A 25,596-nucleotide genomic window follows, 5' to 3' on the forward strand; every position below is an offset into this window, starting at 1 on the left:
TCCCACTTGGAGATTGTTTTATTCTCTGCCTACTGAACATGACTAAATTTCTTTCTGGTCCTTTGGGAGCATCATTCGTTCCAGATCTGGAAATTGAATTAGAGGGACATTTCTAGGAAGTGAGTTCCATGAGAACTGAATAATGATTAATAACCACGGATGATTTACTCTGTGCCAGAACTGTGTGTCTCTAAATTCTCTGGGCAGCCCTGTAAGATTTAGACAGTATTAGCAAATTCTATTTTTCTAAGCTGAGCTTCAGTAAGAAAGGTCATTCACCCACCGAAAGAGATGCATCTGGTAAACAGCAAAGAAGGGATCTGAAGCCAGACAGTCCAACAGAACACCAGCTCTTAACCACACCCTGCCCTGCCTGAGGCGGTGGGCTCTTCAGTTTGAGTCAGACCTGCCCTCCTTGTTTCTCTTTTACTTCCAACTGTGTTCAACCATTTTTTTTTTCTATAATTACTTTGTAAACTCTACAAAGCCTTCACCACAGTCTACAAGCTGATATGTGTGTATATGTGTGTGCGCGCGCATGCGCGTGCACGCACGGGAGAGTGAATTCTGGGAGAGCGAGGGGAATTCTGAGACAAGGGAGGCTGTGAGGGAATTCTGAGAGAAGGAAGGTGAGAAGGAATTCTGGGAGGAGAGTGAGGGATTTCTGAGTAAGGGAATTCTTAGCAAAGGAAGGTGAGAGGGGATTCTGAGAGAAGGCAGGTGTGAGAAAGTTTGAGTGAGGGAATTCTGAGAGAACCGAAGTCAGAGGAAAATCTGAGAGAAGGAAAGTGAGAGGGAATTCTGAGAGCAGGAGAGTCAGGGGGAATGCTGAGAGAAGGCAGGTGAGAAGGAATTCTGAGAGGAGAGTGAGAGAGTGAGGAAATTTGAGTAAGGGAGGATATGAGGAAATTCTGGGAGAAGGAAGCCGAGAGGGAATTATGAGAGAAGGAGGGTATGACGAAATTTGAGTGAGGGAATTCTGAGTGAGGCCGGGTGAGAAGGAATTCTGTGAGGAGAGTGAGAGAGTGAGGAAATTTGAGTAAGGGAGGATATGAGGAAATTCTGGGAGAAGGAAGCCGAGAGGGAATTATGAGAGAAGGAGGGTATGACGAAATTTGAGTGAGGGAATTCTGAGTGAGGCCGGGTGAGAAGGAATTCTGTGAGGAGAGTGAGAGAGTGAGGAAATTTGAGTAAGGGAGGATATGAGGAAATTCTGGGAGAAGGAAGCCGAGAGGGAATTATGAGAGAAGGAGGGTATGACGAAATTTGAGTGAGGGAATTCTGAGTGAGGCCGGGTGAGAAGGAATTCTCAAAGAAGGAGACTGAGCGGGAATTCTGAGTGATGAAATTCTGAGAGAAGTAGAGTGAGAGAGAAATCTGAGTGAGAGAGGGTGTGAGGGATTCCTGAGAAAAGGTGGGTGAGAGGGAATTCTGAGGGAGGGAGAATGCATGTGTGCTAAGTCACTTCAGTCGTGTCTGACTCTGTGACCCTTGGGCTGTAGCCCACCAGGCTCATGTGTCCATGGGATTCTCCAGGCAAGAACACCGGAGTGGGTTGCCATGCTCTCCTCCAGGGGATCTTCCCAACCAGGGATAGAACCCAAGTCTCTTCTGTCTCCTGCATTGACAGGTGGGTTCTTTACCACTAGCACCACCTGGGAAGCCTGCGGGAGGGATGGTGAGAGAGAATTCTGAGAGAAGGAGGGTGTGAGGGATTTCTGAGAGGAGGAAGATGAGAAGGAATTTGTACAAGCTGATTTTTTACATTGTAGTCTTAAAATATAATTAACAATAATAGTTGCTACCTCTTGAGCACTTACTATATATTACTGTGCTAAGTGTTTTCCGTGTCTCATCTCACTAAGTGTTCAAACCAGTTCTGTGAGATCCATACAACTGCCTCCAGTTTATGGGTGAGGAACTAAAAATTCAGGTAAGTCAAGTCACTTGCCTGAGATCACACAAATGGCAGACTCAGGATGTGACCAGATGTGTCTCTTTGGTGGGTTTCCCTGGTGGTGCTAGTGGTAAAGAACCCGCTTGCCGGAGACAGAAGTGACACCGGTTCGATCCCTGGGTTGGGAAGATCCCCTGGAGCAGGGCATAGCAATCCATGCCAGTGACAGAGGAGCCTGGCAGGCTACAGTCCATAGGGTGGCAAAGAATCGGACACGACTGAGGCAACTTAGGAAGCATGTAAGTCTCCTTGATAATGCCTGAGCTGTTAACCACTAAGTCACTCAGCCAAGTTTCTCTACAAAGGTTTATTACTACACTGGCAATGAAATTCACCAGAGAGAATGGAGAAGGGCACAGAAGAGAATTGAACTGGAAAAGCAAAGATGAGAAAGGACCACGTGGACTATGAAAAGCCATGACTGAGCAGTTTTAAACCACTGGAGACTAACAGAATACACACTACTGGGTGTGTGGTAGGCAGCAAAAGAGTGCATGTGGATTTGTCATTGGTCCCAATTTCTCCTTCATTTCATTCCTCCATTCAAAGAATATTTATTCAATACTCACTCTGGGCCAGACACTGCACAAAATGCTGAGGATACAGTGTATCTGGGACTGGCCTGAAGACAATGATTTATTGTTAGTAACTGCCACCAGTCTAGTGTTCTCTGAGACTTTTTTTTCCCCTTGCTTGTCAAACTGGCATATGCTGTGTAACATATGCTATGTTCTACCTTCCAGACTATACCAAGCATTTTGCACAATTACCTCCTCATCCTCACAACAGCTCTATAGTTGAAGGTATTATTACCTCCCCATTTTACAGATGAAGAAACTGACCCAAAGAGGCAAGTCATCTGTCAAAGGTCACCCTCTCATAGATAGTATAGCTGACACTGGAACCCAAATCGGGTCATTTAGAGGAAAAATGCCATCACATCATGAATTGCTGAAGGTAGAGTGAGGTATCTTAATCACTTTCATATCTCTATCTGCCTGGTACTGTACTTGATATATAGGGTACTCAATGAATAATTGCTAAACGCTGAATGAAGTGTGCTCCAAAATCACTGCAGATGGTGATTGCAGCCATGAAATTAAAAGACGTTTACTCCTTGGAAGGAAAGTTATGACCAACCTAGATAGCATATTAAAAACCAGAGACATTACTTTGCCAGCAAAGGTCCGTCTAGTCAAGGCTATGGTTTTTCCAGTGGTCATGTATGGATGTGAGAGTTGGACTATAAAGAAAGCTGAGCGCCAAAGAATTGATGCTTTTGAACTGTGGTGTTGGAGAAGACTCTTGAGAGTCCCTTGGACTGCAAGGAGACCCAACCAGTCCATCCTAAAGGAGATCATTCCTGGGTGTTCATTGGAAGGACTGATGTTGAAGCTGAAACTCCAATACTTAGGCCACCTCATGGGAAGAGTTGACTCACTGGAAAAGACCCTGATGCTGGGAAAGATTGAGGGCAGGAGAAGGGGACGACAGAGGATGAGATGGTTGGATGGCATCACCAACTCAATGGACATGGGTTTGGGTGGACTCCGGGAGTTGGTGATGGACAGAGAGGCCTGGCGTGCTGCGGTTCATGGGGTCGCAAAGAGTCGGACACGACTGAGGGACTGAACTGAATGAAGTGTTGGTCATTAGTGCTCAGCACCTTTCCGGAGGCAAGAATGGGACTATTTTCAAAAGGAAATTCATCATTTATTGAATGTCTATTTTATACATACTGTGCTACAGTATCATTGCAAGGGATAAATAATTAAATTAGACCTGACCTCGGCGTTCAAAGAACTGTAAAGGTCATAATTTTTTTTTTTTACTTTTTAGCTGCCTGTCTTGAGGGATCTTAGTTACTCAATTAGAGGCTCAACCAAGTGCCCCCTGCATTGGCAGGGAGGAGTCTTTACCACTGGACCGCTCTGGAAGTCCCTATAAATATCTTCCTTCAATGGAAGGAAACTGCAAGTCCCTGTTTGGATGAAAGAAAAATAAGATTTTAGGGGACTGTTTCTGATTCCTATTTTTTTCGGTTGATAAACAAGAGTCCCCTGAGTACTCAAGCTGGGCTCTAAAAATACCCTCTTACGTAAAAACGTACCTCTTTTTATTATCCCAAGGGTTGGGGGAGTGAGAACTCCTGTAACATATTCCTGTAACAATCTAAATGAGCATCTGCGGGGTGCTCACTACAGGAAACGAAATACCGGAAACACTGTTACAACGCCTGGGATGATTTAAATGAATAAATACATAAACTGGACCAAGAGTAATGCGATGTCAGGATTAGGTATATCTCAGAAGCTACAGTATCTTCACAGAGCTTGGCACATCACACATGTTCATTAAATAGTCTTTCACTGAAGGTACAGCGACACTCAACGGTTTGCCGCAATCGAAGAAAAACCATGTGGCCATATTTACCTTTTCTGATCACGTGATCGGGTGCTCCCAGGCCTGCCAATTTGCTGGCCACACTCCAGGGATGGAGGATTTCAGTAGCAAATGTGATTGGCTTTCTTATGGCCACGTGGCTCTCGGTTCCTTCGTTCTTTTAGTGAACAGTGGCCCAGCCCCAGTCTACCACCGCTTACCCTGGGCCCCGGCCCCGCCCCTCTCGCATAGAGGGTGAGGGCGAGCCAGCGCAGGCGCAGTGCTCCGTGTCCGTGAAGGGTGGGGCCCAGAATTCTACAGAATCCCGCAGGAAGGACAGAGTAGGCCCAGGAAGGACAGAGTAGGCGAGTCAAGTGTGAGAAGACGGTGAACTACACACTAGGTCTCTCATTCTCTACACACATGCGCCTCCTTCTCCAGCTCCCTCTGCTAGGAACACCTCCATTGCGTTTATCCTGGGTAGGCACCTAGGAGACCAGGAAAGTCAGTTCAGTTCAGTTGCTCAGTTGTGTCCGACTCTTTGCGACCCCATGGACTGCAGCACGCCAGGCCTCCCTGTCCATCACCAACTCCTGGAGTTTACCCAGCCTCATGTCCGTTGAGTCGGTGATACCATCCAGCCATCTCATCCTCTGTCGTCCCCTTCTCCTCCTGCCTTCAATCTTTCCCAGCATCAGGGTCTTTTCCAGTGAGTCCTCTTCCCATGAGGTGGCCAAAGTATTGGAGTTTCAGCTTCAGCATCAGTCCTTCCAATGAATATTCAGGGCTAATTTCCTATAGGATGGACTGGTTGGATCTCCTTGCAGTCCAAGGGACTCTCTAGAATCTTTTCCAACACCACAATTCAAAAGCATCAATTCTTCTGTGCTCAACTTTCTTTATAGTCCAACTCTCACATCCATACATGACTACTGGAAAAACCATAGCTTTGACTAGACGGAATCAAAATGGGGAGAAAAGAGAGAAGGGCGAAGCAGAGTGGCAAGTGAATTTTGGACTAACTAATGGCCTCTGGGGTGTCCCAAGTTCTCACTTGAATCCCCATCCCCACCTCTAGAGAAGAAGAAAAGGTGAAGGGATTTGCATTCTGACCATGTGTTTGCATTTGTTGCCTCCATTTGGAGGCAGACCCTGATGCTGGGAAAGATTGAAGACAGGAGCAGAAGGGGATGACAGAGGATGAGATGGTTGGATGGCATCCCCTTCTTCTCCTGCCTTCAGTCTTTCCCAGCATCAGGGTCTTTTCCAATGAGTCAGTTCTTCACATTAGGTGGCCAAAGTATTGGAGTTTCAGCTTCAGCATCAGTCCTTCCAATGAATATTCAGGACTGATTTCCTATAGGAAATATAGCCCAACTCTCTTTAGTTCTTCACTTTCTGCCATAAGGGTGGTGTCATCTGCATATCTGAGGTTATTGATATTTCTCCTAGCAATCTTGATTCCAGCTTGTGCTTCATCCAGTGCATTGTTGTATTCCTCCTCTAATAAATTGAGAACAAAGACTCTGCTTTCTTGAATGAGTTTAAATTTTGTTTTGTTCATGTGACATAAAATTAAGGAATCGGGGCCATCCCTGGTTGCCCAGTGGCTAAAACTCTGTGCTCCCAATGCAGGAAGCCTGGGTGCAATCCCTGGTCGGGGAACTAGATCCCACGTGCTGCAACTAAAGATTCTACATGCCACAGCTAAGACCTGGCGCAGACAAATATTTAAAAAAAAAATTAAGGAAACAGTCTGGATCTCAGAGGACCATCTTGAATCTCAACAAAAATAATATATCTGGAATTAACTATTATAGCTGGCAGCAACCTTTGCTCTTCCTCGGAGCAGGGTGAACAGGTCATCTTGGTTTTAGCACTGTAAGTCCCGCGTCAGGAAACTCCTTCAGTACTGGGAAATTTGGGATGGCTGGTCACCCTACCTAGGTGTGTTGCATTTTCTATCCATCCTGCCTTTGATCCTCTCAGAAAACATTTGGCACCCAATGAGGACTGACCTTGATGCATGCACAAGCATCTCTGGTAGGGACAACTGAGCTGATACGTTGTAAAATACTTTGCACAATGCTTGGGATATAGCGTGTTCAACAAATGCTATTATTTAAGGGAGAGCCGAGAGGATACTCAGTTTTAACATCGTGAAAGAAGGAGTATGTGTTAGTGGGAAGGAGATTTTGAGTATTCTGTGCTTGTTTGCCTTCATGACTTCTACTTATGAAAACTGTGAGGACTTCCCTGATGGTACAGTGGATAAGAATCTGCCTTGCAATTCCAGGGACATGGGTCCAATCCATAGTCTGGGAATGACCCCACATGCCTTGGGGCAACTAAAGCACATGGGGCCCAACAACTGAGTCTGCGCTGAAAAGCCTGTGCTCTGCAGCAAGAGAAGCCACAGCAATGAGAAACCCACACACCACAGAGAAGAGTAGCCTTCACTCACTGCAACTAGAGAATGCCTATGTGCAGCAATGAAGATCCAGCACAACCACAATAAATAAATTAATTAAAAAACAAACAATGTAATAAAACTGTGATAGCAGAGCAGTTGTGGAAGCAACTAGGAAGGATATGAGTGAAAGTCACGGCCAAAGCTGGATGGATGCAATTAGAACCATGTAACCAGGGCAGTGACAAGCTGACAGCACCCGCTAGTAGAAGTCTGTTAGTCCAACTCAGGGCACTTAAAGCAGGTTGGGAACTGCCAAGCTAGAAGAAAGCAAAAGATGCAAAGTAAGAGACATGAGAAGCATCAGCTTCAGGAAATGGCAAGTTCCTCTTGAGATACTTTTTTTTGCAAAGAATTCCATCTCCAGAGGAAATAGAACCAAAACAAACATTCCCAAGGCCCTCAAGACTCGGTTTCATGAATTGTGCCAACGTTAGGTGATAAAAGAGCCTGCCTTCTCTCCCTGGCAGCCTAACCTGGTCTCCACTGCCCACATTGTAATCATTCCTGGCCAGGGGTGTTGTTGACTTCCACTTCAGGCTAACTTCCTTCTAACTGGAATCTTCAGAGAAGTAGCAAGCACTGCTGTCTAAAAGAACTGTGAGGAAGATCTACTGGGATTCTAGTCCTGGCTCTTTAAAAACTGTGGCCTTGGTTAAGTCTGGATCTTGGTTTCCCCAGAAACAAAATGAATTGGGGATGGACTAAATTTTCTCTCCTGTCATTTCATGTCTGACTCTGTGACATCTTTTGGTGAGGAATGAGGGTGGGCGAGATAACACATCTTCTGTGAGCCACTTGAGAGCAAGGGGCTGTATCTTTGTAGCCTCAGTAGATAAATACACTGTTGGTCAGTAACCATTTATGAGATTCATGGAGGAGAATAGCTTTGAATTCAAAAGACCCAGATTTGAATGCAATTATTGGTGGTACCGACTTTCAGTAACTGAGCAAATCTGGCTCAGAGCATCTTTGTATCTCTAGATGCAAAAAAGCTGGAGTGAGATTTACAACAAACTTAACACCTCTCCAGAATTAATGAATGGTTATGAGCAAACCTATATTGTGCAGGTGAAAAGAAAGCTGTGTGTTTTCAATATCTTGGGTTATCCCAGTTAACTGAAATTTGCTTCCTAGGCAGATGCAGGATAAATGTGTATTGCTTGCCCAATTTCAGACAAAAGACGACCCAGAACAGGCTGTGAATCTTTCACCCACTTCACTTTTTGATGAGATTGTGCAGAAAGCTTTAGCGTAGGACAATGATTCTCTCTGGCTAACACAGTAATCAAACAAGGCTTGCTGCTTCCCTCAGCAGAAACAAATCAATTTAGGAACCCACTTGGGAATTCAGTTTCCTCTCTACAGACCAGGTTCAAGACCGGTCTCATTCCAGCAGCTGAAATCAAGCAGAAATCCTGAGAGAACTGGGTCATAAAGCTACATTCACTTTCAGCTGATTAAAAAACTATGAAAGTACAACCCACATACCTAATGTGCTATTTTAAAAATGTTTCCTTTATTCCTTGGTTAGTAAAAAATTAATTCATATTATTGCTCATCATTTTTTTGGGGAAAAATGTATATCAAAATGATTCAGTTAAATATATTTAACCATTTGGAATTATAAATTAAGTCATTTCCTTTCCCCCCTTACTAACGATATTAGTGAGATCCCTAGGTCAGCACTCTGGAGGTCATTCTGGTTTACATATTTCCTGGGCTATTTCTTTTGCCTGATGAGATTTTTTAAAAAGCAGTTTTCCTATCAAAAGAATCTGCAAGTCCATCTTATGGGGCAAATCTCATCAGCCTGAAGATTTTAACTCCTGAGCTCTGAAACTTGCTGGGTTGAGACGGTCCTGCAGAGATGTTGCTTTGCCGCCCTCTGCAGGCTACAGTTGGTAAGCCTCGATCAGATAGAGGAAGCCGGGATCAATCTTTAGGGATCTGAAAAGAGGTGAAACGAGTTAATGCCAAAATAAGCCGAAAGTGGGGAGGAGGAAATGGCTGTGTACATCAGTTCCCTATTCAAAAAACCATAGAATTTAGAGCATGTCACCTCTGTTAGGTGAAAACAGGATGTAAAAAAACCCACTGTACTGCTTGATTCAACTTTTGTAAGAAAAGATTTAGATTCAGTTATACCAGAAAGTTAAATTTTGGTTATCTTGGTGGTGAGATTATGGGTAATTTATATGAAAATCCTTTTTACTTATCTGTATCATCTGCACTTTCCATAATAAATATATATTATTCTAGGCATAAGACACTAGTTAAAAGTGATTGTGGGCTTTCCTGGTGGGTCAGATGGTAAAGAATCTGCCTGCAATGTGAGATGCCTGGGCTTGATCTCTGGGTCAGGAAGATCCCTTGGAGAAGGGAATGGCTGCCCACTCTAGTATTCTTGCCTGGAGAATTCCATGGACAGAGGAGCCTGATGGGCTACAGTCCCTGGGATCACAAAGAGTTGGACACAACTGAATGACACACTTTCAAAAGTGATTGTGCCAAGGGGACTTCTTGGGGGCTAGCAGTGTGCTGTTCCTTGATCTTGATGCTCTACATCTTCATTAAAATAGTTTTAAAAAAGTAGTTGTACAGGAACTCTCACACATAGCTGGTGGGGTTGCAGCCACTTGAGAAAACACTTTGATAGTTTCTTACTATCAAAGAACTAAAAACTAAACATATTCTTATCATGTGATCCAGCAATCTCACTCCTTGGTATTTTCCCAAATGAGATGAAAACTTACGTCCACAGAAAACCTCCACTTTATTCATAATTGCCAAAAAGTTGGAAGCAACCAAGATTCCTTCAGTAAATAAACAACAAATACCGTGTGAGTAAACAGGGGGAAAGAATGTATGGGAACCTCCTGTACTTTCTGCTCAATTCTGTCGTGAACCTCAAAAAATAAAATCTGTTTTTTAAAAAAGTGGCTGTACTCCTCTGGGAATATATTAAAAACTATTGAATTGTATGCAGTAAGTGAGTGAACTGTATGATATATGAGTTATATCTCAAAGCTGGAAAAAAACTGTTTTTAAGTGGTTGTACTCATAGGTGAATATAGAGGTAAAGTACTGACACCTGCTACAATGTGGGTGAATCTTGAAAACATTACCCTAAGAGGAGAAGACAGGCACAAAGGGCTACCCACTGTGTGAAATGTCCAGGCGAAAACAGAAGATTAGTTGTTGTCAGGACCAGGGGGGTGGGATATGGGGAATCATTGCTAATGGGTACAAGTTTTCTTCCTGAGATGATGAGAATGTTCTAGAAGTAGTGGTGATTCATGTGTAAACTTTGTGAGTATACTAAGAACACATTAATTATATACTTTTAAAGTATACTTTTTAAAGGATGAACTTCATGGTATGGGAATCATATCTCAATAAAGCTGTTATTTTTGGTAATGGGAGAAAAAGGCAATGGCAGATTTTGGAGCACTGTCTTAAATAGCTATGTGCCTAGAATTGAAAAATCATATTCTTTCCAACAGTATCGTTTAACGTATATCAAAAAATTAAGAGTGGTTTCATTTAAGAAACCATTTCACTTAACCATTAAGAAACTATTTCACTTAAGTTTCAGTTAAGAATGGCCATACCAAAACTTCCCTGTTGGTTCAATGGTTAAGAATCCATCTACCAATGCAGGGAATAGGGTTCGATCCCTGGTCCTGGAAGATTCCACGTGGTGAAGGGCAACTAAGCCCGTGCCACAACTAGTGAAGCCTTCCCACCTAGAGGTGGTGCTCAGTAACAAGAGAAGTGAACACAATGAGAAGCTCCTGACTCCCAGCGAAGAGTAGCCCCAACTCGCCACAACCCAGAGAAACCCCCTGCAGCACAGCTAAAGATAAATAATAATAAAATGGCCATCCGTTTTTTTTGAGCATGCCCCTCAGCACGTGGGATCTTAGTTCCCTGACCAGGTATGGAACCATGCCTCTGCAGTGGAAGCGTGGTATTGGGTTTGAGTAGGAACTGGAATATGGTATCTAAGGAGGCTTTTTACCCTTAGCAGCAGAATTCAAGTGAAAGCCCCAGTTTCCAGCTCCCGAACATCAGGCTGTGGTCAGCGTGGGTCTATTAAAGGCAGCAACTCTCCACAACGAGAATCCAGTTTCAAAGACGCCAAGTCATCAGACCGCGTGGGCCCGATGTTCAATATCGCGATGGGCAGCTTCTTCTCCCGGGCAGTGAGGATGAACCTGTAACCCGAGTACACCTGTCGAGGCAGAAGAGGCAGGTAAGAGCTCTCTAGACGCAGGAAGAGCTAGAGCAAATAGGGAGCCCCTCCAGGGCTCCCCAGGTGGCTCAGTGGTAAAGAATCTGCCTGCCAATTCAGAAGACACGGGTTTGATCCCTGGGAGAAGGAAATGGCAACCCATTCCAATATACTTGCCTGGGAAATGCCATGCACAGAGGAGCCTGGCGGGCTACAGTCCATGGGGTCAGAAAGAATCAGACACGACTTAGTGACTAAACCACCACCAGGGCCCCCCAGCCTGCAGTCAGTTACCAGTAACAAGAAGCCAGTTACCTGCAAGGAAGATCCCACCACAAGGAGGGAGTCGGCTTCTTTCACCCTCTTGTGTACAAAATCAACCGTGTCAGACTTCACCGTGTCCCCAAAGAAGACGACGTCTGGTTTCAGGGGGCCCCCACATCGAGAGCAGGATGGGACCCGGAAACTCTGTACCTCCTCCTCGGTAAGAAAGACGTCGCCGTCGGGAGCCAGGCCATGAGCCTCGGCACTCCAGCTGGGGTTCAGGACCTGGAACCGCTCCTGCAGCACCCCTCGGGGAGTCTGCTCCCCACAGTCCAAGCAGAGGACCCTGAAACCACAGAGGAGGCCGACTGTCCCGGAGGAGGCACAAAGCTGCCAGAAACCTTTCATCCCAGCCATCTCCAGCTCCTCCATCACGATGGCTTTCTCTCCCTGACACCCACCGTTTCCCCCCATTTTATTAATGCCTTGTCATGACCTCTTTAGCTACCATCTTCCTTCCAGTGCCTGCCAGCCTTCTAGAACAACATGCATCTGTTTCCTCACAACCCACTCCCTGCTTAAATCTGCTGCAGCTCACTTTTTGTCCTTAACACAACTGCAAAGACTTTACCAGATAATTTCCTTAGTCCCGAAACCTGGGTTTTCCACCCCCCTCCATTTTCTGCTCTAATCATTTGCTGTAATTATCGCTGCCCATAAAAACACTTTCCCAGGAGTTCCCTGGTAGCCTAGTGGTTAGGATTCCAGGCTTTCACTGCCAGGTCCCAGATTTGTGTTAAAATATTTAAGAAGATGGGACTTCCCTGGTGATCCAATGGTTAAGACCCCCCAGCTCCCAATGCAAGGGGCACTTGGTTGGGGAGTTAAAGTCCTGCATGCCACATAGTGAGGCCAAAAAAAAAATTTTTTTTAAGAAGAGATGGAGAGAAAGGATAAAGTAGACTTGATAAAACTCTTTGAATCTGGGTGATGGTACATGGGAGTCCACTATACGACTCTACTGTGGATTTTTTAAATTTTCATCACAGAAAAAAACTTAATGAACCCACAGCCATCCCCAGCTCATTCCCTGACACCACCTCAGTCTGAGTCCTTCTGGCTGACCTCCCTGAGCCACTCTTCCTAATCCTGTCCAGCCTTCCTCAAATGCTATTTTTATCATATTACTTTCTTGCTCAGAAACCACCAACAGCCCCCTTTGGTCTCTCACAACAGACCCAAATCAGCACTGCGTGATTTTCAAATGCATCCAGGCTTTGGGTCTAGCCTTCCTAGACAAGCTGATCTCATACTAGTCTCCAAGGAGACCAGGCCACATTCTACAAAAGTTCCCTTCATATATGGTAAGCCCTCTTTCCCCTCCTTTGTCAAGTCAAACCTGAGCTATTCTCCAGCCCTACCTTGCCTATAAAAGCTTTCTTAATTACTCTGGTCTTCACTAACTGTTTCTCTGAACCTGTAAAACATGTCTATCAAGGACCACATAAAATAACAGTCATGTGTGGAGTTGTTTGTCATTAAACCTGGTATTTTGGGGTCCCCTCAACAAACAGATTACCAAATTCTCACATATAAAGCAGACCACATTTTATATTTTGGTTTTGACCCCTCCACACCAGCAAGGAGCACACTGGTACATACATGTTGCAGGCACCCAATAAAGAGTTTACAATTGGTGGACTAATTTCAGTTGCAGAGAACTGTCTCCCAGGCTTAAAGATAAGGAAATGGGCTCTAATTAGCTACAAGTTACGACCAGGGCTACATATGTTCATTTCATCAGTCTTTATTGGGTCCTGGCTATCCTGTGATCTGTGTCTAGGCACTGGGGACCCAACCGTTTGTAGCACGTGCTGTTGGTGGTCTGCTCACAGTTCCCTGGGAACACTCAGAGGCCACCTGCATACAGATCTCTTATAAGTGGCTTCCTAATTCTCTGGCCATAGAAGCTTTCCTGCAGGAGCAGAGTCAGTGTTAGGGAGTTAATTCTCCCAGAGTCCCCCTCCACCAATGAAGGGTGAGAGATGATGGATAAATGCCCCAGGTCCCTTGATTTTCAGTGAGATGATTCTGAAACTGCTGTACAGTCAGAGGGCCCCTGACAGCCTTGAGCCCCAGCTGCCCCAAGCAGTAACCCATTCATTAGCATAACCTTTGCCTAGCTCTCCCATCTTCCTTGTTTCATGTCCCATTCCCTCACTGAGTTTGCTAGGATCAACTCCAAAGTAAACAACTTCCTCCCAAATCATTTCCTCATGGTCTAGGGAAGACAGCAGTGATCAGGACAGCCAGGGTCCCTGCTCTGACGGAGCACACACTTCTGCATTCACTGTTTAGGTTTTCCCATACCTGTGCATGCATCCGTGCAGTTCTGTTAGGCGTTGACTCCCCGCCTTGGTATGCAAGGCATCCACGTTTTGGGTCACCAACCAGTGCAGCTTTCCAAGTCTCTCCCAGTTGCTCAGAGCCCAGTGTGCAGGGTTAGGCTGGTGGGACGAGAACAGAGGCCAGCCCACAAAGTTTCTAGCCCAGTACCTCTGGCGGACGGGAGCGCTCCGTACAAAATCCCCATGCTGGATAGGCCTCTGGTCCTTGCGGGCATAAAGTCCCACCTTTTCTGACCTGTAGTCTGGGATCCCTGACTCGGTGGAGATTCCTGCCCCGGTCATTACTAGCAGTCTCTTGGAAAGGGTGATGAAGCGTTGTAACTCTTTGACCTTCTTAGGGTCCAGAGGAGGACTTGGTGGCACGAATAACCCAGGGGATCCGAGTGAGCACTGCTGGCTGAGGTTTGCCCTCCAGCGGACTTTTGCTGTCCTTTTGAAAGTTAACCCAAAGTTCATCCTCATGCTAGAGAGAAAAGAAGCATCACAGGAGAAACTGTTTTTTTTTTAATTACTTGTTTTTTATCTATTAATTTTTTTTGCTACACGGTGCATCCCATAAGATGCAGGGACCTCCCCTGAGACTAGGGATCGAACCTGTGCCCCCTGCACTGGAAGCTCAGAATCTTAACCACTAGACCGCCAGGGAAGTCCAGAAACTGGGTTTTAAAAATCAAGATAACTAAGAGAAGGGGGGTGGGGCAAGATAGGAGAGGGGATTAAGAGTTACAAACTATTATCTATAAAATAAATAAGCTACAAGGATATATAGTACAACACAAATATAGCCAATATTTTATAGTAACTATAAATGGAATATAATCTTTAAACATTATGAATCACTATGCTGTACACCTGAAACTTTCAACTAAATGTAAAAAAAAAAAAAGGTTTTTAAATATTTACTTGGCAGCACCAGGTCTTAGTTGCAGCACGTGGGATCATTCAGTTGTGGCGTGTGGGATCTAGTTCCCTGACTAGGAATCGAACTGGGGCCCCCTACATTGGGAACATGGAGTTTTAGCCACTAGACCACCAGGGAAGTTCCTAAAAATTCTAATTTAATTAAAAAACACACAAAAAAGATGAGTGAATAATCAAAAGGTGGAGTATATAAATAGCACAAGATTAACCAAGAGCTGTTCATTGTTGAAGCTTTGTGATAGATCCACAGATGGGGGTTCGTTACATTACCTATCTCCACAATAAAAAATAAAAATTTTAACAGTAATTTCTTAGAGGAATGTTTGGATTGCAGATGTCCTAGAGTGCCCTGGACAGTGGAAGTACAGAAATGCCAAAAGCCGTGTAAAATGTTTATACCCATATTTTATAAGCTTAAGGGATATGATCAGAAAAATTAGAAAGGACTTCCTTGGTGGTCCAGTGGTAAAGACTCCCCGTTTCTAATGCAGGGAAACTGCAACAACTGCTCCCCGTTAAATTGCAACATTCTGAGCCCACATGCTCTGGAGCTCAAGGGTCGCATTGCAAGGGAGATCCCATGTGACACAACTAAGACCCAACAGCCAAATAAATAATTTTTTTAATGAGAAGAAAGAAGAATGGAAAAGTTTGAAGAGAAGCTAAAATATGGAATATTTTGCCTTAATGGTAGACAAAATTCCAATATCTGGACGATATTAGCAATCATATAGTATTTGGAGAAAACATATTTGAAATAAATAGACATAGTGAACAAGGGCAGATAACTTAAAACGTATACCTCCCTCATGTTGCCCTTGACCTAGACAAAAATGACAGCAACAGCACATGATTATCCACAGTACAGCAGTAAACAAGGGCTAAGCTTAGCCTAAACTCATATAGACAAACCTGAATTCTAGGCAAGAAACTAAAAGAAAAGGTTGGGTAACATCCTTATTTGGTGCCCTTCTCCAGGAGTTCTTCCTGATCCAGGGAAGCCCAAACCCAGGTGGCATTCGTTAGTGGTAAAGAACCCGCCTGCCAACGCGGGAGACCCAAGAGACGCAGGTTCAATCCCTGGGTCGGGAAGATGTCCTGGAAAAGGAAATGGCAACCCACTCCAGTATTCTTGCCTGGGAAATCCCATTGTCAGAGGAGCCTAGCAGGCTACAGTCCATGGAGTCACAGAGTCGGACATGACTGAGCGACTAAACAGCAACCTTGTTCACAAAATAAAACATTGTCCCTACACTAGACTATTTCATAATAGCTTGGTCTCCTAAGAGCCACAGCTCTCCTATGCTCTGACCATCAGATGGGAATTAATTATGACTAGCAAATCAGCCAAGGCTTTCTGCATCCAAGGGAAACTGTATATTTTGGTTTCCTAAAAAAAAAAAAGAAAAGAGGAGGGGGCCTCTAAAAAATAAAACCTATTTTAAAAAGGAGGGAGGTAAAATGATAAAGCGGAATTCTAACATAATGTAAGAACTATTCTGTCTCTCCCAGTAACACCTGGCTGGTCCGAACTGAATTTCTTATAAACTTCAAAAAGTGAGTGGCTGGGACTTCCCTGGCGGTCTAGTGGTTAAAAATCTGCCTTCCAATGCAGGTGATGTGGGTTTGATCCCTGGTCCAGGAACTAAAAGTAGTATTCCTTGGGTTTGATCCCTGGTTCGGGAAGATCCCCTAGAGAAAGAAATGGCAACCCACTCCGGTATTCTTGCCTGGGAAATCCCATGGACAGAGAAGCCTGGTGGGCTACAGTCACAAAAAGTTGGACACAACTAAGCGACTTCACTTTCAACACTTTCCGGGAACTGAGATCCCACGTGCCACAACAAAGACCCGACACAGACAAAAAAAAATATTTAAGTCCTTTAATATCTCATTGTTAACCTATCTATGACTCCATCTAAAGACGCTTCTATCAGAGGAACACATTTATATTTTTAGTTAAAACCATCCCTCGGGGGACTGTATGTCCCAAAAACCTACTTCCCATTTTATAAATTAGAATTATCTTATTTCTTCATAAACTAAGGAAGCACATTTGAGTTCCAGTTTAGTTGATGAAACTGTTGCTCAGACTTTTCAGGATTTTATTAATGTAGTTAAGCACACGCCTACCTTTTATTCTATTTCTCCCATATTCTATTAGTTTACCCTCAATTGCAAATACAGGTGCCTGGACACTGTGAAGAGTCATGAGACATGACAAGACAGTCTTCCTCAGCTTTTCTAGCTGTAAAAAAAACAAGGCCTTGACATAGATTTTGATAAAATGTAAACATTCTCCAGTGACACTCACCCCATACGTAAACATTATTTTATACTGGGCTTTCCAGATCTGGGATCAGGACCCGGACTTTCCAAAGCAACACGTGAACAGCTAGACAAATACAGGATCCCGATTTCTGAGACCAAAGGGCTCGGGAAACCCGGTTGAAAACATGCTCTGTTGGAACAACTGCTCTCTCCCAGGTTCCACCAAAGAGCAAAGAAGAGAAATGGAATCCACAATTTCTAGAAACCTGCAGCCCGCACAGAACACACTTACCTTCCACAGCTTAAGGGACACACTTTACGCCCAACAGGGACAGACCGGCTATATTTGCATTTTGGGAAATGTAGTTCATGAAGCCCAACTGATGCAAGAAAAACTACAAATCCCATCGTCCTCTGGGCTTCACAGTTGTGGGACCCAGATTGTCCAGTAAGGCCCCCTGTTGGTCTTCTCTGGTCAGAGATTTCAAACCCAGGTACGCGATGTGCAGCTGTCTCCTAAGCCATCGTGTCTTTGAGAGAGAAGAGGTTAGTTTAGATGCTAGTGTCCTGAGTGCAAAATAGTACATCCAAGGACTTCCCCGGTGGTCCAGTGGCTGAGACTCAGCGCTCCCAACACAGGGGCCCCAGTTGATCCACGGTCAGGGAACTAGATCACGCATGCCTCTCTCGTGCCACAGCGAAGAACCAGCACAGCCAGATAAATAGATATTTTTTTAAAACAGTACATCCTGTCACTTACTAATTGCCACTTGGAAATTTGTCATTGCAAAGAGCTGCAAAGAGCATTTGCCAGCGACTGAACAAAATCAAGGCGATTGAACCCTGTGCTGCTGCAGCTGTTCACCTTCAACATCCCTAGGGGAGTTCAGGGTGGAGTGAGGCACTCTGTGCTCCGGGGGATCTGGTGGGACAGGTCTGTAGATAATTAGATATTTTCAGGAACTGATTTCATGATCCCAATCTTTGCATCTCTTCCTATCTGGAAAATCACTAAATCCCTTCATGGTGACATCACTAACTGAACACCTTTTGTAAAGTAAGCGCTTGATTGCATTAAGCTCCCCTTTCACCAGAATCTTATATATTGACCTTCCCTCACTACCTCTCTGGAGCAGTCTCTCAGAGCTACCTGAGGTGCTGTCCACCAGGCTACAGTCCTCATTTTACCCCAAATAAAACTTTACTCGCAACTCTCACGTTGTGTATCTTTTTTAGTTGACAATCCAAATGGGATTTCACCCTCTCATTAGAAGCTTCAGTGATGGATCTAGGTTTGACTCATCCTCAACTTCAGTGTTTACAATCCTTCCCACGCATTGAAACGGAATCAGGTTCCCACCATGCAGTAAGTTGTGAAGAAATTAATTCACAAATGTCTGGAAAACTGATGTTTTTACAGTTGAAAGGAACAATTAAAGTGAAATATAATATACAGGGACTAATATGATTATACATGTGGCTTCTCCAATTTTGTTTCTCATATTGTGTTTTTATTAAATTAACCAACACAATGCCTGAGTCTTACTTCCAAAAATTCTGATTTAACTGGTCTGGGGAGACACTTGGGCACCAAGTTGTTTTACAAATTTCACAGTTGTTTCTAATATGCAGCCAGTGAGAACCACTGATCTGTAGCATTGCCTGAATAAGACATCAGTTTGTGCTTTAGAACACATCAAAACAGCTAGCATTGACCTTGAAGACTACTCTAAAGACCCACTTCCCCCATTTTAAAATGAACTGAGGGGAATTCTCTGATGGTCCAGTGGCTAGGACTCAGAGCTTTCCCTGCTGATGCTGCATGTTCAGTCCCTGGTCAGGGAAGCCACTGGACACTGCCAAATGAAACAAAACGACAACACCACCACTGAGGCCCAGAGAAGTAGTATGAAAGCTGGAGTCAGAGGTTACTCTCACTGAGTACATAGAGGTAAATATTGGTAAAGTAAGTTCAGTAGTTTTGAAGCAGGAGGTAGATGCCCCCCCACTCACCCACAAGGAAAGCAATTTTAGTTTATTTCCTGCAGACACAAACTCCAAAATATCAATAGTAGTACAACGAAGAGGGAGGCTGGCCCCTGCCCAGATAAAAATAAGAGACCACATATTTCTCATCCTTCAAGTCAAGGAAACCTTGACTTCCAGACCAGAAAACTCTTTGGAGGTCAAAAGAGGAATGATGCTAAATTTACCCATAAGCTTTTTTGGTGAAATCTATCCTGACAGAGATTCACGCTCACACATTGGAGGATACTGAGAGGCACTGAATAGGGACTCAGAACCAGGCAAATTGAAATGACTGGCCAAAGGAAACCCAGAAGAAATGCTGCACATATGTGATTCAAACTACCATGAGGTTGCGACTCTGAGTCCGCCTGTGTGTCTATCTAGACGTATTGTATTCTTTTTCCTCCTAACAAACATTTTACTTGTCTCACTACTTTTCGTCTTTGTGGGAATTCCTTTTTTGCAAAGCCAGAGCCTTGTTGGCCGAGGCTACCAGAGATCACTTTGGGAGCAGTACTGTTGTAGCCACGTGTTCCGGGAAACAAACTCACTCAGAAGGACAATGCAGTAGTGGAGTGCAGTTTATTATACCGGCGGGCCCAAAGCAGTCTCCTCTTAGCCAAGGACCCCGACCAGTTTTTTGTGACTTATATACCCTAAGCACACGTGCCCAAACCCACCTCCCCAAAATTCCCTGAAACTAGTCTGAACAAAGGAAAAAGAAAGATACAATCAAAGTTAACCCATCATTCATAAGCCTTAAGCCTAGGTAGTTAACAGGGGACAATTCTCAATAGGCTTGTGGTCATACTCCAATAAGCATAATAGAATGTATGATTCTATTTCGTTACACAGATAATTAGGGTATTCTTTTAGGTGATGGAGAGCCGTGGGGCTCTTCCTTGGTGGTGGTGGGGGGTCTGGTTTTCCAGTTGGTATGTCATTTCCATAGATACTGAGCGTATAGCTCAAAGTCCACAGTCCGGCCCAAGATGGAGTCCTGCTTTCAAGATAGAGCCTGTTCTGTTTCTTCCTTCACTACCTCCAGTCACACCTCAAATAGGTCCCTGCACTGGAAGAATCACCTGACATGACATTCTGTGCTTTAGTTAACCTGACCACCCTGGCTGAAAGTGAATGAAAGTTGTTCAGTCGTGTCCGACTCTGCCACCCCATGAATATACAGTCCATGGAATTCTTCAGGCCAGAATACTGGAGTGGGAAGCTGTTCCCTTCTCCAAAGGATCTTCCCAACCCAGGGATAGAACCCAGGTCTCCCACACTGCAGATAGATTCTTTACCAGCTGAGACACAGGGAAGCCACAGGGAACCCCGGCTGAAAAAAAAGGATCAAAATGTAGACTGAAAACTAAGGCAAAAAATTATAATCCAGAATATTTTCTGCACAAATGAGTGTTTGATCAAAACCTATGGAAATGTCAAAACATGACATTACCGCATCTCAGGCCAATATTATCATGGAAAACTTCAGATCCACATTATTTCCCCAATTCTCCAAGGGGACTAAGCATCATTAAGAGACTGGCCAGGAACACAAGATTATTGTGCCTTTAGGCCCCAAAGAATCTCATGTTCTGGGGAGAAATTAGCTGAGTTTTCCAGCTTTCTTAGTCCTGGGAAGTCATCAATGGAGGATGAAGTCATTCAAGACAGCTGGTGAAATACAATTTCCCTTGGTAGCTACTGACAGGGTGTAATGAGCCACCCAATCAGGACATTCTCAAGAGCTGAGAAATTCCTTGGATGATGCCAGTCCTTTCATTTCTCCCAAATCCACTGCACTGGGCATTAATGACAAAGTCCTAAGTTAATCACACTGTTAATGTTTTCTTTTCTCTCTGCTGTTTTGCTCTACCCTGGCTGTGAAAAAAAAAAAAGTTAACTAGACATCAGCATCAAACAGGCCGTTTTTAGAAAAAATTTTGGCTGCAATGGGTCTTTGTTGCTGTGCGCTGGCTTTCTCTAGTTGCAGAGACTGGGGGCTACTCTGTAGCTGAGGTGCACTGGCTTCCCTTGTTGAGGAGCCGGGGATCTACAGCATGGGCTCAGTATCTGTGCCTCAGGGGTTTAGTTACCCTGCAGCATGTGGGATCTTCCCCAACCAGAGATGGAACATGTGTCCCCTGCATTGGTAGGCGCATTCTTAACCACTGGACCACCAGGGAAATCCCCAAACAGGCCTTTTTATGTCATTTTTACATCTAGTTGATGACTACATAAATATTCAGTAAGCAATACAATGAACATTTCGTGTTTGAAGTTTTTCATAATGAAATGTTGGGGGAAATATAATTTTCTCAGAGACTACCGTTTTCATCTTAGTGAGTAGCAAAAACCAAAAGTCTTTTATAGTTCAGAGCTGAAACAAGTCCAGATAAAGGTTTCTAGTAGCCTTCCACTTGCCAAGGCAATGAGAGTGACAGTTACTTCAAACTCATGAACCATGGGCATTTCTGTGGAAATAACCTCTCTCCACTGAATTAAGATGTCCTGTTCAGAGAAAACATTTTCAGGTTAAATATTAAATTACCATATGATTCAGAAATTCCACTTCTAGATATATACACAAAAGAATTGAAATAAGAACTTAAACTGATACTTGTATGCCAATGTTCATAGAGACATTATTCACAATGCAAGGAAGAAACCTTCCGTCAAAGAATAAACAGATAACAAAATTCTGTGCAGTAGAATATCAGCCATAGAAAGGAATGAAATTCTGGAGTGGGGTGCCATTGCCTTCTCCAACTACAACATGGATGAACCTTAAAAACATGCTCTGAGATCAGGTAGATACAAAAGGTCAAATAATTGTGTGATTCCCTTATATGACGTACTTGTGGTGGTTTTGTCGCCAAGTTGTGTCCGACTCTTGCGATCCCATGGACTGCAGCCTGCCAGGCTCCTCTGTCCATGAGATTCTTAAGAGTTACCAAATTCATAGAAAGTGGAATAGAGGTTGCCAGGGGTTGTGGGGAGAGGAATGGGGAGATAGTGTGGGGAACAGTTTGGGATGATGAAAAAGTTCTGGAGGTGTGCAGTGGTGATGGTTGCTACCGAACTGTACACTTTAAAATAGTTCAACTGGCAAATTTTACGTTATGCACACTTTGCTACAATTAAAAACAACAACAATAATAGTGATAACCAACACTTTTTCAGAGGACAGTCACACCGTGAATCAGAAGCCAAGTGAACAGCACTCTTAACACAGAGTACATTTGTTTTCCTCCTCAATGCGTAGCTTTAAGTTTATTAGCATGTTCCCTCCCACAATGCTTTGCTTCATTCTCCACTAAAAAGAAGCGAAACCAAGCAATTGAATCGGCTTATATCTTTCCGAGAACTCTTCATATGGTTGTCTAATTTTTATTCATTCAATAATTAAAGGTTTTGCCATGAGACGCCAACTCACCTTTCTGAAATAGGAACTTTGCTTATTGGGAACGATGAGAAGGGGCGTTACTTGTTAGCTTTGCGCAGTGGCAGTATCGTAGCCAATGAGGTTTATCCGAGGCGCGATTATTGCTAATTGAAAACTTTTCCCAATACCCCGCCGTGACGACTTGAAATATAGTCGGCATTGGCAATTTTTGACAGTCTCTACGGAGACTGAATAAAGCGGTTTTAAAAAGAAGTACTATTTTATTGGTGAGTTAAATGTTTGAAAGCGTGTTCTGTGAGTAGAGGTTATTTTGTTTACCGCAGCTATTTCCATTTTGTTGGGTTTTGTATTTTATATTAAGTCTTTAGTATACTTTAGGTAATTGGCCGACCAAGATTGCGTAATTAAACCTGCTATGTAAACCTACCTAGTTTTTTATTTGTGCTGCGTCTTGTTTTTTATCCTTGTAACAGTAACAACTGAGATTTTTAATTCAGCTTTTAATTCGGTTTTTAAAAATGCTGTTTTTTTTGGTCCTAGCACCCTCACCTTCAATTTCTGGTTTCTGTTCGCTTTGTTCTCGCTTTTCCGGTCCTCCTGTTGTCTCTTCCTTAGAGACTTGTTTCTGTGACGTCATGCTAATTTGCATAACATTCCCCAGCATCCCCAGCGAAAGCGCTCTTATTTCTAAAATAATAGTGTTCGAGAAAGAACGGTCCAACCACAAGAAGACCCCCGCACGGATGGTCCTTAGATGTCTGTGTGCAAGAAAACGCCTCCAACCCACGAACTCGCTGCTGGTCGCTCACCCTCAGTGCAAAGGGCGTTGTCATCCGTGGGGGAGGCGGGTGCGTGCTCACGTTCTCCAGCTTTGCGCAGTGGCAGTATCGTAGCCAATGAGGTTTATCCGAGGCGCGATTATTGCTAATTGAAAACTTTTCCCAATACCCCGCCATGACGACTTGAAATATAGTCGGCATTGGCAATTTTTGACAGTCTCTACGGAGACTGAATCTCTCTTGTACAAAAAAAAAGTTTAATTTTTTTTTTTTTTTTGGAGTTTGATTCTTTTTGTGGCTGGTTTTGTGACTTACCTGAGACTTACTTTGGTAGTCAGATAGTAAAACATTTGTCTACGATGCAGGATATCTGAGTTTGATCCCTAAATGGGGAAGATCTCCTGGAAAAAGAAATGATTATCCATTCTAGTATTCTTTCTTGGAAAATCCCATGGACGGAGGAGCTTGGTAGGCTATGCCACAGTCCATGGGGTCGCAAAGAGTCGAGCACGACTGAGCGATTTCACTCTCACTTCACTTGTGACTTACAGTATGTTAGGCTTTCCTAACCACCACCGATTTCTGAGGTTTGCTTGAACTTCGTTCGTAGGGTCGGCTGATATCATCCAACCATGTCATTTTCTGCCGTTTTTTTCTCTCAATTTTACCTAGAATTAGAGTATTCTCTAGTTAAGTGGATTGTTCGTATCAGATGGCCCACGTATTGGAGCTTCAGCCTTAATCCTTCCAATTAATATTCAGGACTGATTTGTTTTTTTAGGGTAGACTGGTTGGATCTCCTTGCTGTACAGGGGACTCTGGAGTCTTTTCCAAAACCACAGTTCAAACGCATCAGCCTTCTTTATGGTCCTACTCTCACACCCACATTGATGTGAAAACTCCTGAATTTTAGGTGCGTTCTAGGAAGAAAGTAGGGAAAACCAATAGACCATTCAGGTATGACCTAAACCAAATCCCTTATGCTTATACAGTGGAAGTGAGAAATAGATTTAAGGGGCTAGATCTGATAGAGTGCCTGATGAACTATGAATGGAGGTTCGTGATGTTGTACAGGAGACAGGTATCAAGACCATCCCCAAGAAAAAAAAAATGAAAAAAGGAAAATGGCTGTCTGAGGAGGCGTTACAAATAGCTGTGAAAAGAAGAGAAGCGAAAAGCAAAGGAGAAAAGGAAAGATATTCCCATTTGAAAGCAGAGTTCAAAAGAATAGCAAGGAGAGATCAGAAAGCCTTCCTCAGCAATCAATGCAAAGAAATAGAGGAAAACAACAAAATGGGAAAGACTAGAGATCTCTTCAAGAAAATTAGAGATACCAAGGGAACATTTCATGCAAAGATGGGCTCGATAAAAGACAGAAATGGTATGGACCTAACAGAAGCAGAAGATATTAAGAAGAGGTGGCAAGAATACACAGAAGAACTGTACAAAAAAGATTTTCATGACCCAGATAATCACGATGGTGTGATCACTCACCTAGAGCCAGACATCCTGGAATGTGAAGTTAAGTGGGCCTTGGAAAGCATCACTACAAACAAAGCTAGTGGAGGTGATGGAATTCCAGTTGAGCTATTTCAAATCCTGAAAGATGATGCTGTGAAAGTGCTGCACTCAATATGCCAGCAAATTTGGAAAACTCAGCAGTGGCCACAGGACTGGAAAAGGTCAGTTTGCATTCCAATCCCGAAGAAAGGCAATGCCAAAGAATGCTCAAACTACTGCACAATTGCACTCCTCTCACACGCTACTGGTAAAGTAATGCTCAAAATTCTCCAAGCCAGGCTTCAGCAATACGTGAACCGTGAACTTCCAGATGTTCAAGCTGGTTTTAGAAAAGGCAGAGGAACCAAAGATCAAATTGCCAACATCTGCTGGATCATGGAAAAAGCAAGAGAGTTCCAGAAAAACATCTATTTCTGCTTTATTGACTATGCCAAAGCCTTTGACTGTGTGGATCACAATACACTGTGGAAAATTCTGAAAGAGATGGGAATAGCAGACCACCTGACTTGCCTCTTGAGAAATCTGTATGCAGGTCAGGAAGCAACAGTTAGAACTGGACGTGGAACAACTGACTGGTTCCAAATAGGAAAAGGAGTACATCAAAGGCTGTATATTGTCACCCTGCTTATTTGACTTATATGCAGAGTATGTCATGAGAAATGCTGGGCTGGAAGAAGCACAAGCTGGAATCAAGATTGCCGGGAGAAATATCAATAACCTCAAATATGCAGATGACACAATCCTTACGGCAGAAAGTGAAGAGGAACAAAAGAGCCTCTTGATGAAAGTGAAAGAGGAGAGTGAAAAAGTTGGCTTAAAGCTCAACATTCAGAAAACTAAGATCATGGCATCTGGTCCCATCACTTCATGGGAAATAGATGGGGAAACAGTGGAAACAGTGTCAGACTATTTTGGGGGGCTCAAAAATCACTGCAGATGGTGATTGCAGCCA

General features: G+C 43.7%; 1 protein-coding gene and 2 non-coding genes across 5 annotated transcripts; 2 read left to right on the forward strand and 1 right to left on the reverse strand.

Annotated features, from left to right (window-relative positions):
• Positions 1 to 8,306: 8,306 nt before the first annotated feature.
• On the reverse strand, positions 8,307 to 22,949 carry SIRT4 (sirtuin 4). 3 transcript variants are annotated; one of them, XM_081546224.1, is made up of 7 exons: positions 22,894 to 22,949; positions 17,203 to 17,440; positions 16,773 to 16,887; positions 13,681 to 14,181; positions 11,362 to 11,656; positions 10,834 to 11,046; positions 8,307 to 8,759 (listed from the first exon to the last, which is right to left on the reverse strand). In XM_081546224.1, exons 4-6 carry the CDS (start codon positions 14,178 to 14,180, stop codon positions 10,894 to 10,896), a joined length of 948 nt encoding a protein of 315 aa, XP_081402350.1. In that variant the 5' UTR covers position 14,181; positions 16,773 to 16,887; positions 17,203 to 17,440; positions 22,894 to 22,949; the 3' UTR covers positions 8,307 to 8,759; positions 10,834 to 10,893. The 3 variants fall into 3 exon arrangements, with proteins under 3 accessions (XP_081402350.1, XP_081402348.1, XP_081402349.1); XM_081546222.1 differs by lacking the exon at positions 16,773 to 16,887; XM_081546223.1 differs by lacking the exons at positions 16,773 to 16,887; positions 17,203 to 17,440.
• Positions 22,431 to 22,571, forward strand: LOC145527984 (U4 spliceosomal RNA). Its single transcript, XR_014070065.1, has one exon. It is a non-coding gene; the product is annotated as a U4 spliceosomal RNA (small nuclear RNA).
• Positions 22,950 to 23,211: 262 nt separating the features above from the next.
• Positions 23,212 to 23,352, forward strand: LOC145527983 (U4 spliceosomal RNA). The gene has a single exon (XR_014070064.1). It is a non-coding gene; the product is annotated as a U4 spliceosomal RNA (small nuclear RNA).
• The last annotated feature ends 2,244 nt before the right edge of the window (positions 23,353 to 25,596 follow it).

Source organism: Giraffa tippelskirchi, chromosome 11, assembly GCF_054371585.1.
Source record: "Giraffa tippelskirchi isolate mGirTip1 chromosome 11, T2T-mGirTip1v1.2.pri, whole genome shotgun sequence".
Lineage (NCBI taxonomy): Eukaryota > Metazoa > Chordata > Mammalia > Artiodactyla > Giraffidae > Giraffa > Giraffa tippelskirchi.